Raw genomic sequence first — 13,057 nt, forward strand, 5'->3', positions numbered from 1 at the left:
TGCCTTTTTAAATGCGTGGAATGCGTTTTGTTGCTGCTCCTGCCAGGACCAAACCATGTCTTTGTGTTAACTGCCTTAATGTAAGATCACTGGTGTTCAGAATGAATTTGCTCAGGTAGTTGACCATGCCCAGGAAACATCGCAGCACTGTCACATCTGCCGGAACTGGCACTTCACTAATTGCTCTAGTCTTTGAGGGTCCACCTTCAGGGCTGCTCCTGTGAAAATGTGGCCTCTATAACCTACCTGGTTCAGCCAAAATCTACACTTACAGGGGTTGAGCTCAAGATTAACCTCCAGGCTTTGTCAAGGACCTTTTTTAAATTTACATCATGTTCTTCCAAGTCTTTTCCAGCTACAAGTATATCAATAATGATGGCACAGGGATATCACACAAAGATTAGCTATATTGATCTTTAAAATACTTGTTGGCCGAATGGCATCCACAGGAATCTATCAGTCGAAACTAGTGCCAGTTCAAGACAAGTTTGAATTGCCAGAAGGAATTCTTGGCATCCAAAAAAACCAAAAAACTGTTGCGTCAGCCACCTGTGTGGCAACTTCCTCCACAGTATGCATTGTATGGTGTGGTCATTTTAAAGTTGTATTGTGGTCTTTCAGGTCAATGCAGATCCAGATCTCCTGTCAGTCTTTTTTTTTCCTTAGCAGCCACCATGGAGGACACCCACTTGGTGGTCTCGAAGACTGGGAATCACACCAAGGTCCTGCATCTTATCCAGCTTAGCCTTAACCTGGTCCTTCATTGCTATTGGTATACATCGTGCCAGACAAACCACAGGCCTCACTTCTGGGTTGAGCCGCACGGAGTACGTCACTGGCAGTTTCCCCAGTTCTTCTGTGAAAAAGGTCACTGTACTCAGAAAAGATTCTGTACATCAGATCTTCTTCATCCTGACTTATCTGGTGTACCTCTCTCCTGAACGAAACAAGATCTATGTCCATGCTCAGCCCCAACAGGGGCAGGACATTTTCTTGGATTACGAAAAAAGTTAGTATGTGCAGCTGTCCTTGACCGAAGCACTATGCTGTCGGTTCTAATTTTGCTGCCCCTGTATACCACGAGACTTGGAACACGGTATGACCAGTTCTGACTTCCTCAGTAGGTTGAATGTTCTTCATGACATGACATTGCACTTGGTTCCAGTGTCAACTTTTATGTCTTTTGCTTTACCATTGATTTTTATCGATACAAATGCTTTGTTATTCCTTCTGTTTCTTGTTGGGTCTCCTGCCATCTGCAGAGTCAATGCATCAACATAACACTCATCATCTGAGTTGGTTTGTCCTTGGTCAAGTTCCAACTAGTTAATCATACTTTTGTATCTGGGTCTCGGGGGAGTTGCTGCCTCACTCTGCAGCATCTGCTGAAATGATTCCATTTCTGGCATGCTCTGCACTGCTGGCCAAACACCGGGAACATCTAGTCTTGCCACATGGTCGCTTCTGCAGTGGCCGCACTCCGTCCTGGGTGAGAGTGTAGCAGGGCTTGGTTGGCTTCATCGTTTTTTGGCTTCCGGCCATTGCCTGTTTGCAGGTCCCACCTGGACTGCGTCTAAGCTCACACCTTGCTGCTGCAGAGGGGCTAGCTTTGTTGTTCTCTTCCGTAGTTTCGTAAGCCAGACACATGGAGATGGCCTTTGCAAGTGTTAGTTCATTGTCACGCAGCAGTGCCTTTCTCATGCCTTCATGGCAGATGCCATAGACCATCCTGTCTTTAATCAACTCATCATAGAGCGCTCCAAAGTCACAGGTCCTTGGCCTGATTTTTATGTCGCTGACATACAACTGAATTGACTCATCAGGCCTCTGGTTTCTGGTCTTAAATCTGTGCCTTTCCTTTTTTTAAAAACCTCTCTATTCGTTCAAAAAAAAAACAAATAATATACGACATATACAGCAATTAAACATGAACTTTTTTTTAAATATTCAGCCAACTCTCCTAAGGAGAGCCATAAGAAAAAAGAAATATTAAAGAAAAAATTAAATATACATATTAAAATCTAATCAATATAAATTGAAATGTAAATATTCTGAGTATAACAGCCACTTATTAATAAAAAAATTATCATGCGAAACATACATATTTTCCATTATTGAACAATATTTCATCTAATTATGCCATCTATTAATATCAATCATATTTGCATCTTTCCACGTATTAGCAATACATTTTTTCGCTACGGATAAAGCTAAATATACAAAAGCAAGCTGGAATTTATCTAATCCCAAACCTTTCAGAAGTTGAAAACTACCCAATAAAAATACTGTTGGATCTAAAACTATTTTAATCTTATGCAGGTATTCTAAAAACGATTTAATTTCTTCCAAAAAGATTGTATATGTATACATGACCAAATAGCATGAAGAAAAGTTCCAACCGTATCACCACATCTAAAACACAAATCTGATTCATTAAAACCATTTTTTTTTTTTTTAAATTTTTCAGGTGTCAAGTATAATTGATGTAAAAAATTGTAATTAATCATTGTATAATGTACATTTATCAATCTAGTTATACTATCATAACAGATATCTAACCAATCATTTTCAGAAAAATAAAACCAATATCTGCTTCCCATTTCATTTTAGATCTATCCCAGCCCTTTTTATCCATACCATCCTGTAATATTTGATACATAAATGAAATATAACCCTTCTCTGGTACCTTCATAAGAGAAGTCTCAAATTTAGTCATTTTAGGTAAAATCATATCTCTACCAAACATACGTTTTACCAAAGATTGAATTTGATAAGAAATAAAGAATTCTTATCAATACCAAAATCTTCCCTCATCTGATTAAAAGATAAAAACTTACCCTCTTTAAAACAATCTCCCAAATTTTTCACACCTTTAAATCTCCAATGCAATAAACTTTGATTATGTATTGAAAAAGAAATGTTGATTATATACAACGGAATCAAAGCCAATAATTTACCCCTAGAGCCTTTCATTTCATTTTTATTTATCCATAACTTCATTAAATGTTTTAGTATAGGCACATTATATTGTTGTAACAAATTTATATTCCACCTAAACAAAAATTGATGTATTTCAAATTCAGAAATACTTGCCATCTCAATTTTAGCCCAACTAGGAGGCCGTATCAAATCCATCAATTAACTAATAAATTTAAGTTGGGCTGCCTCAATAATTTTGAAAATGTGGTAAAAAGTCCCCCTAACTCATATTTCCAAGTTAATTTATTCAAAGCTACTCTCGAAAATTTACCCCTCCGCAAAAACTCCCTAACCATTTTATTCAAATCTTGGAAAAAAATTTATCAATATGGAATAGATTGAAACAAATATTGTATACGCAGAAAGATATTCATCTTAATTGTATTTATCTTTCCCATTAAATTAATAGGTAAATCTTTCCATTTAATCAAATCAGTTTTAATTTCTTTCATTAACGGAGCATAATTATCAATCTTTATATGAATTAAATTAACACTCAAAATTATACCCAGATATTTAATTTGATCAGTCCACTTCAAATTAATAATAGTTATAAACTGAATAATTGCCTTCACTTACCAGTAATATTTAACTTTTTTCCCCCCAATTCACTTTATTTCCAGAAAGACATCCATATTGTATGAAACAATCCTTCAAGTGCAAAAGTGACTGAGCTGGGTTTATTCAATACATCATCAGCAAATAAATTAATTTTATATTCCTTATCTAAAACTTTCATACCTTGTATCTGTGTATTTTGTCTTATCAGCTGTGCTAAAGGTTCAATCACTAGAGACAGACAGAGACAGACATATATATATATATATATATATATATATATATCCCTGATCCAACAAATAAAAAAAGGACAAAACTTTAATTTCTCCAAAGCTTTAAACAAAAAATCCCATTCAACTATCAAATGCTTTTTCTGCATCCAAGGATATCATCGGGTGATCTAAAGATTGTCGAAATCTATTAATCAAACTAATCACGCGCAAAATGTTACTGAAGTATATCTATTCTTTATAAAACCCGTTTGATCAATATGAATCAACTTAAGTAAAAATTTAGCCAATCTATTCTATTTTATAATCTACATTTAACAACAATTGGTCTATATGAAGATACTTTCAAAGGATCTCTATCTTTTTTAGGAATTACTGTAATTAAAGCACTAGAACAAAACTCAGGTAATTCATAGCGTTCTCCAACCTGACGTAATACATCCCCAAACACTGTAGATAAATCATCAATCATAAATTTTTTTTTATATAAAATTCAACTGAAAATCCATCATCACCAGGCAATTTACCGTTCAGCATTTCCAGCATAGCCATTTTAATTTCCAAATCAGTAAATGGTTCTTCTTAATCTGCGCCTTTCCATCATTAAGTTCTTTTGTGGATTGCACAAGTAATAGTGATCCTTCCCCTTTTTTTGGCTCAATGACACAAGCAAAAAATCCCGCAAAAGTACCTGCAGAATCTTCTGAGAAAGAACCCTTCTCCCTTTAACATCATCTTGTAAAAATGCTCCACTCTCAGCGCCTTCTGGAGTTTCCAAGCTGCTACTTTTTTTTTTAAAAAAAACCAAGTTCTCACTCTTTCTTGAACTCCAAGCAAATTTCAATAACAATAAATACAAAATAGTTAAAAATAGACACTTTGGTTAGTCCCATTATAGACATTCTCCTTAATCATGTTTAATATCTAATCTTTTCATAATTTTGTACAAATTCTTCCACTTCTAGTCTTGATAAAACGTTGATTGCCATCCGTTACTTTGACTCTCAGAGTCGCAGGATGCAACATTGACTATTTTATAATCTTTAATTGCAATTGCCTTTTTACATCAAACTCCTTTCTTTGCTTAATCAAAGTTGCACTAAAGTCATGAAAGAGTAACATCTTTCTGTCATTGATCTCAAGCGGGACATCGTGTTGCTTTAGCACAATCAAATGCTGCTCCCAAAACCAATTCCCTTTCCCACCAATTCAAAAGACTTACCAGGACCAGCCTTGGTCGCTGCTCGTCAGATCTTCTAGGTCTGACGAGCCCTTTCTATTTGTAGTTCTCTGTTGAATTTATTTTCTCCCAACACTTATGGGATCCAAGTTTCAAAGAAGCTCACTGGGTCTATACATTCAGCCCCTTCCTTCAAACCAATAATCTGATTATTGCATTCTTGAGAAGCTGCAATTCACTTCAAGAAAGATTATGACTAACTTGGTTTTAGGCACATGCACACATTGCTGCCAATTTTGCTGAGTTTATTACATCTTCAACAAATGCATCCAGGACAAAATCTTTCTGTTGATAGATTTAAAAACTAGGTGAATGTTTTGTGCACTCTTCATTTCCAATAAAGAAGATAGGTAGACTTAAGGGAAAACTTTCCAGTTTACATTTCCAAACATTGAATAAAAAATCTCTCCCAAGTCCAATACAAGCTGGGAGGTATCTAAATCCAGCAACCAAGTCATGATTTAGAAGAAACCTGACAATATTAAAGTTGTCTTGGCCCCTCACTTCTAATTCAAATGATCAGTCCCCTCCTTTGCAAAGAAGCCAATAAATGACAGGTAATTGAATGCAACTCTTTATTGCTTGGTCTTTAAAAGCCCTAAACTCAAAAATACACAAACAGCTTGAAGGAATCAAACTTGCTCTAAATTGAAATTCATAGCAAGCACATGTAATATGGTTTTTTAAAAAAAAAAAATCACATTTGCACCAAGCACACTTGGATACTGATTATAGAAAACTAAGATTCCACTCCATCTACTAAGTCAGGGAAAGCTGTTGGATCTGTTCCAATATTCCAACACAACAGGAAGTATCCCTTTATGTCACAGCCCCTACCCCAAACAGGAAGTGATAGAATGGACCATACAGAATTGACTAGTCAAGTGAAAATGAGGATATAAACACAGTGGTCAGCAGGGTATAATATGTCATCTTTCATTAAATGGTACTAGCCATTATATGACCATAACAAGCTCCCAATAATGTCAATTCTGAAGGAATGTGGGATTCCTTGTGTTTTAATAAGGAGCAGGGGCAACAAACAGGAGAAAACTTATGTAAAACTGCTGCATAGCAGCTCCTGGGAGCACATCCGTCAGAGATAGAACATTACAGAAACAGGCCCTTCTATCTGTGCCAATCCATTTTCCTGCCTAGTCCCATTGATTTACACCCAGTCCATAGACCTCCATACCTCTGCCATCCAAATATCTGTCCAAATTCTTCTTAAATGTTAAAATTCACCATTTCAGCTGGCCACTCACTCCAGACTCCCACCACTGTGTGAAGTCATTTCCCCCTCATGTTCTCCCTAAACTTTTCCTCTTTCACCCTTAACCCATGTCATCCGGTTTGTATATCACCTACCCTCAGTGGCAAAGACTACCTGATTATCTTATCTTTATCTGTCAATTTTAAATACCTCGACCTAATCTCCCCTCAACTGGTCATAACCTGTTTAACTTTTCCCTGTAACAGGTCCAGACAACATTCTAGTAAATCTTCTCTGCCCTCTTTCAATCTTATTGATATCTTTCCTGTAGTTAGGTGACCAAAACAGCACAGAGAACTCCAAATTTGGCCTCAATGCCTTATTTAACTTCACAACATCCCAACTCCTATACTCAATTCAATATACCAAAAACCTCTTTACAACCCTATCAACCTGTGACACCTTTGGAGTTGGTGTTGCTGGTTCACTGTGAATGAAGTGTGGAGCTCCCAGCAATGGAGCCATGTGGGTGGGAGGCAGAAACTGGCAACGGCCATCAGGGGGCAGTATTTATCCACGGGACAGTTCAAAACCTCAACAGTGCCACAGACAACGTGTGTAGTAGTAAATCAACCTGCATCTGGTTTGCTCCAAAGTTACTCAGAAGTACACGTTTTTTGAAGAATAGTTCAGTACATCTCATTTTTTTGAAATCAAGAAACTTTATTGCACCCTAGAGGTGCACAAGATCAAATGTCATTTTCATAAACCCATGTGTTTGTACCATGCAACAATGACAACACTGATGTCGAAGGATCGTTTGTCATTTTCAAATCCCGTTTCAATTAATTGGAAAGTTGCCCCTCGCCTTCCTTTCTCCTCAAATATCCTGAACTTTTGTTACGGGTTCTTTTATTGAGCCCTCTGCACAGAATTTACTGCAACAGACAAAGATGAGCAAAGTTTCACCACATTTCCTGAAATCGCGTGGTCCCATTGATATCATAACCACAAGTTACAGATCTATGTGCCAGACTTTCGGCGAATTGAAAAAAAATTCAACGCACGAAATTTTATTTGACTATGTAGATTTTTCTTTTTAGCTTTCCAGCCTGTTCCAAGCTCCATTCAAATAAAAAAATACCGCAGCGACCAGTCACAAAATCCACAAAGAATTTTAGTTCTGCTGGAACTCAAGATTCCGTGAATCTGACTCGATTGGTCTGATATCAACTTGGCAAACAGTTCAAATTTAAACACGGGTGATATTTGCTTATTGTTTTAAGCAGCGGGTGCATTTGAGCGGAAGAATTCAGCGTCGAACTCAAACAAAGGATAAGGCGTTGAATCACATTAAGATCAGTGCCAGCCTGATGCTGCAAGATAATAGAAAGGGACGAGGGCGAAAGAAAGGGAGTGGGGACAAAGCACAAGTTTTGATTACATTTGGCTTATTGAAACTAAAACCCCCATCTCCAAAGTGAATGGCATTCTCTTAACATGTCCAAATTGAGATCCAGTCGAACAGAAGTGCACCAACAATGGAGATTAAAACAACATCGCCATTTTGAGTTACGACCCCACCCATCGAGCACAGATTTCACGAATTCTCTTAGTAGCCACTAACAGAGAAGAGAATGATTTCGTCTAAAAGTCCTGGACTGACGCTCTCCAATTGCTTATTATCCAACTCCACCAATAAAAAAACCCTTCAATTCTATCAAAACTGAACCTCAATCACCAAAAGTGATTAGAAACAGAGAAACTGACGATCTTCTCTGCCCAATACAAGAACTACTGTACATATGCAGCCTACTTCTCGCAGCTATTCAAAGCGGAGTTTATCCATTTCGATTTAAAACCGAGCTCAATAGAGAATTCATTTCTAGTGTCACTACATCATACAAGAATGTCCCCTCTAGGAAGTAAAAGGCAGCATAAAAACTTAGTTCTCAATTGAAGGGAAAAAAATCTTTGTTCACAAACACATTTTAATCTAAAATTTCTTTCATCCGCATTTTGTAAACCTGAAAGTATGCCAGTGAAAAACAAGGCACATACCTTTACAATCCAAATGGAGAAAACTATAGAACTAAACATTCCCGAAATTACAAGCTAGCGTTCATTTCGCTCACTCCCAAACATGGTTTACCAAGTGCCTAACCCCTCCTTAAAAGTCCGATTCTTAGTCAGTTAAAGTGAAGCAGATATAACATAATATTAACAAAAATAGCACGTATGAAATGGGTCAACGCCACGATTCGTTTAAAAATGCTTCTCTCAAGCTTTGTACTTTTGACGTTACGTATTTGTTATTGGAGTATAATGGAATTTAGATGCCGTATTTCAGCGGATCACCTTGTTTACAATATGGCAACAAATCTGAATGTTACTCGAGTAGCCAAGATAACGATAAGCTTCAACCCGGCACTAGACTCGTAACTAAATTAAGCTAGAATCACAGGAAAGACCATGGACCGAAGGAAAATTGAGGAAGACAGTGACACAAAGTGATCAGAACCACACGCCTAAATTTGTTAAAAATTAGACATACCGCACGGTAACAGGCCATTTCGGCCCACGAGTCCGTGCTGGCCAATTTTAATCCAATCCTATAACCACCCCCCGGACGTTTTGAACAGTGGGCGGAAACCGGAGCCCCGCTGGGGCTTTGGGGGGAGGGGGAGGGCGGACGGACGGGGGGCGGGGGGGGGGCGGGGGGGGGGACGGACGAGGGGGGGGGGACGGACGGACGGGGGGGGGGGACGGACGGGGGGGGGGGACGGACGGGGGGGGGGGGACGGACGGGGGGGGGGACGGACGGGGGGGGGGACGGACGGGGGGGGGGACGGACGGGGGGGGGGGACGGACGGGGGGGGGGGACGGACGGGGGGGGGGGACGGACGGGGGGGGGGGGACGGACGGGGGGGGGGGGGACGGACGGGGGGGGGGGGACGGACGGGGGGGGGGGGGACGGACGGGGGGGGGGGGGGACGGACGGGGGGGGGGGGGGACGGACGGGGGGGGGGGACGGACGGGGGGGGGGGACGGACGGGGGGGGGGGGGACGGACGGGGGGGGGGGGACGGACGGGGGGGGGGGACGGACGGGGGGGGGGGACGGACGGGGGGGGGGGACGGACGGGGGGGGGGACGGACGGGGGGGGGGGGGGACGGACGGGGGGGGGGGGGACGGACGGGGGGGGGGGGACGGACGGGGGGGGGGGACGGACGGGGGGGGGGGGGGACGGACGGGGGGGGGGGGGGGACGGACGGGGGGGGGGGGACGGACGGGGGGGGGGGGACGGACGGGGGGGGGGGGGACGTAAACTCCTGACAGAGAGCGCGGGATACGAACCCCGGTCTTGAGCGCTGGAAAGACGTTGCACTTCGCCGAAGGTGCCGCCCTTGAGGAGTTTGGAGGAATCTACGACATTGGCAAGGTTCAACTTTACAACTTTTCTCGCACTCGAGATGAAACTTCTGCGCGTCCTCTACAGATGTGCAATTATGAACCGTTAGTTTACTCCGGCTCCAAATATTCACATAGCTGCCCACCCTCTCACCAACCACACAATGTGGATTTTATAAACAATAGCAAAAGAAATGAAAATAGAATCTTAGAAATATTAGCACTACAAATATCGTTTATGAAAAACACCTCCCCTCCCCCTAATTTTCAGACTGTAACCCAATTACAATCTTTAAAATACCATAAGCAAAAACCACCCGCCTTCAAAATGAAACTGCACGACAAAATGACCAACAAATCCCAAGTCTGCGCAAGGATAAATAATCTATTTGGCCCGGCATTTCTGAAAACAGGTCTGCCAGCATTTCACTCCCACATTTCCCCCCCCCCCCCCCCGAGATTGAAGAACTGTACACTGTTCCTCACCACAAAGAGTTATTGGCCGAATCGATATGGAGATATTTGTACTTTTTACAGTGAACCATAAAACTTGAGAGATCCAAGCTGTCATAATTATTACATATTCGAGGTCACTTCAGAAATAAAACACTGCAAGAGGGTCCATCGGAAAATGTGGACATAAAGGGTATTCTCTGAATTAGGAATGGTCTCGGAGCAAGACTGTGAGGCGATTGTACCAAGAACATTAATGATACTGCCAAGGTGTTCAGGGAGTGGGGATCCGAGCGTGCGGTTGGTTTTTAATTGAAGATCTGTTGGTCTACGAAGTTGTTCTTGAAGTTGGTAAATGGGAAAATGTAATATTGGGTGGAGTTTAAAAAAGACTAAAGGAGCAGAAAGTCGAGGTGTTGAAGTGGAATCACAGAGGCAATTATTTTTTTTCTTACGGGGGGAGGTTGAGGAAAGGAGGATGAGGTTCTTCGGAAATCTCCACGCCTGACAATTGCGACCGCTCGACGAGCCACAGCCGAGATCAGTTTTGGAGATAGAAAATCAAAGCAACAGGGTTAAAGTTTTTTTAAAAAAAACTTCAGTCGATACATGAAGATCTACGAAATTACCAAATGGCCTTTTGGGCAAACTGTCCCAACATCGGCAGCGAGGCAAACCTGTCACTCAATCGACGTGGAAACACCTCCTGCGCTCAATTACTGGAGATGCATTCAGTTCAAATGCTTGGGAAAGTGCTGCAAATCGTATCACAACTGGCACCACGTTCCAGTTCTCGCCAGTTTGCAAAAAAAAACCACACACCGAAAAGAGCTGGGGGAGCTCGGCCGGTCTTTCTTTCTTTCAGCCGAGTCCCTCCAGCAATTCGGCGGCGGGGGTGGGTTTCAAACTCGTGTTTCACAGTCCTCGCCAGGACTGGGGGTGGGGGGGAACCATCACGGGAGCGTCAATTCCGGCCTCGCATCTCAGGCAATGGACTATCAATAGTAAAGCGTTAAAAGCGAGTTGATCCCCGAACCAAAGTGCAGGAAATGAAAAAGTTTCAAGGGTTATAGGAAGGCTCGCCAACATTCACCCCACGCCCTGGTGGGCAGACGAGCTGGAGATAGTCTCTTTTTTAAAAAAATAAGTCGAATAGGATTGGGAAGAAGAGTACACAGTAATGGGACTGTGGGTCCCACGTTCTTGCCAACATTTCCCCGACACCCTGCATAGATATCCAAGTTGAACAGTGAAAAGCAGTGTGGAGGAAACAAAGTTTCTGAGCTTTAGCAAAGCTCGCCCACCTGCACCCCACGCCCTTGGACCCGGTGCTCGGCCGAAACGCGCCAGTTTTGCGCTGCCTGAAAAAGAAACACACGCCAGCGGCTGCCACAAGTGCGCGGGACAATGAAGGGAGCGCCTTTACTTTTTGTGGAGCTCCTCCAGCTCGGTTTTGGCCTTGCCCAGCTCGATCTGCAGCTTGGCCTTTTCTCGGGAGGTCTCGTCCAGCAGGCGCCGGGCGTCCGCCAGCTCATTCTCGTAGATGGTCTTCAGGCCGGTCAGCTCGCGGGTCGTGACCTCCTCCTTCTCGGAGATCTTCAGCTGCAGCACGCTGTTCTCGCACTCCAGTGAGCGCACTTTGTCGATGTAGGTGGCCAGGCGGTCGTTCAGGTTCTTCAGCTCTTCCTTCTCCTGAAGGCGAGTGATGCGAGTCGGGCTCAGAGGCGTGTGGGCCGCGCTGGCCCGGGACTGCTGCTTCTGGGCCGGAGTAGACATGGCGGCGAGATTCTTTCTCCCTCTCCCAACAAATTTGCCGGCGATGACGGACTTGCGGCGAGCTCGATCGTCCACCGGTGTGCAACCGCACCAAACCTCTTTTATTCAATGAACGAGAAAATGGCGCCGCTCTCGTGTGGGCCTCACTCGGGCAGAGGCAAGGCCTGCTGGGAAGTGTAGTCCAGCCGCTCGCGCCTTTCTCAACACTTCACCGAGGCTTCGCCGACGGCTTCTCACACCAGCGCACGTGGTGAGACGGTGACAGATAAAGCAATCCCACGTTTATTTGTCAGCTGAAGTCCACGTGCAGTGTATTGTGGCAAGACAGAACGCGGGCCGGGGGACTACAAACACCAGCCCCCTTTGTCTGGGCGCATGGCGCCGCTCTTGTTGCCCGCCAATGGCGTTGACTGGTCCAGCTGCGAGCCGTTAACTGTCAATCATCTATGGGCCCGCGCCTGCAACGGAAAGCGCGACTTTTAAATTTTGGCGCTGCAACAGATGGAGGGAAGCGCTCGGGGATGCAGTTGGCCTGATCCTTGTCAAAGCTCATTAAAAGGAAACCAAATATGAAAATATGACCAATTCAGTGCAAGATGCCACTTGTACTTATTAAAAGCCCAATACAGAATAATCCTCCCTAGTACCCAGCATATCATTCTTATTTTTTAAAATCATTTTCTGCACACAGCCAAATTCATTCTGCAACCAAGTGCCAGGATTTATTTCTTCCACTAAATAATGGGCTGAGCTTCACAGTAAAGTCTGCGACGATGTGATTCTAGTGCAAAATATCTGAGATAAAAGTTAAAAGAAAAACTCAATGCTGGAGAAACTCAGTCGGTCAAGCAGAATCCTTTATATTGCCAAGGCCAAAATACATAACCGACGTTTCGGGCTAGAGCCCTTCATCAAGGTGTCTGCAGATTTTCGTGTGAGTCTTGGTTTATAATCAGGCTTTAAAATAAAGCGACAGACATCACTAAATCTGCTCTGGTTGGAGACTGAGGCAAAATAGTTCTTGCATTGATTTGCTTTCATTTAATATATGTTTACACAGATTGAACTAATTGCAACTCATGTTTTAAATAAATATTTTTTTCTGTAAACAAAGATACGGATAAGAAATTATCCCTGCCACAGCTACATAGTACAGAACACAAATTCAATTCTACTTCCCAATGTATTTGCAATATTC

General features: G+C 42.7%; 1 protein-coding gene across 2 annotated transcripts in view; it reads right to left on the reverse strand.

Moving 5' to 3' along the window:
* lmnb2 (lamin B2) overlaps positions 1-12,216 on the reverse strand; it is a 52,558-nt gene extending 40,342 nt beyond the window's left edge. Inside the window, exon 1 of one of the 2 annotated variants that reach the window (XM_069927999.1) lies at positions 11,510-12,216. In XM_069927999.1, coding sequence (XP_069784100.1) covers positions 11,510-11,859 — 350 coding nt within the window. In that variant the 5' untranslated portion in view covers positions 11,860-12,216. Of the gene's footprint in view, positions 1-8,774; positions 8,867-11,509 lie in introns of those variants that run through there. The other variant, XM_069928000.1, reaches the window with a different exon arrangement.
* Between the last annotated feature and the right edge of the window lie 841 nt (positions 12,217-13,057).

This window comes from Narcine bancroftii, chromosome 3, assembly GCF_036971445.1.
Source record: "Narcine bancroftii isolate sNarBan1 chromosome 3, sNarBan1.hap1, whole genome shotgun sequence".
In the NCBI taxonomy this organism is placed as follows: domain Eukaryota; kingdom Metazoa; phylum Chordata; class Chondrichthyes; order Torpediniformes; family Narcinidae; genus Narcine; species Narcine bancroftii.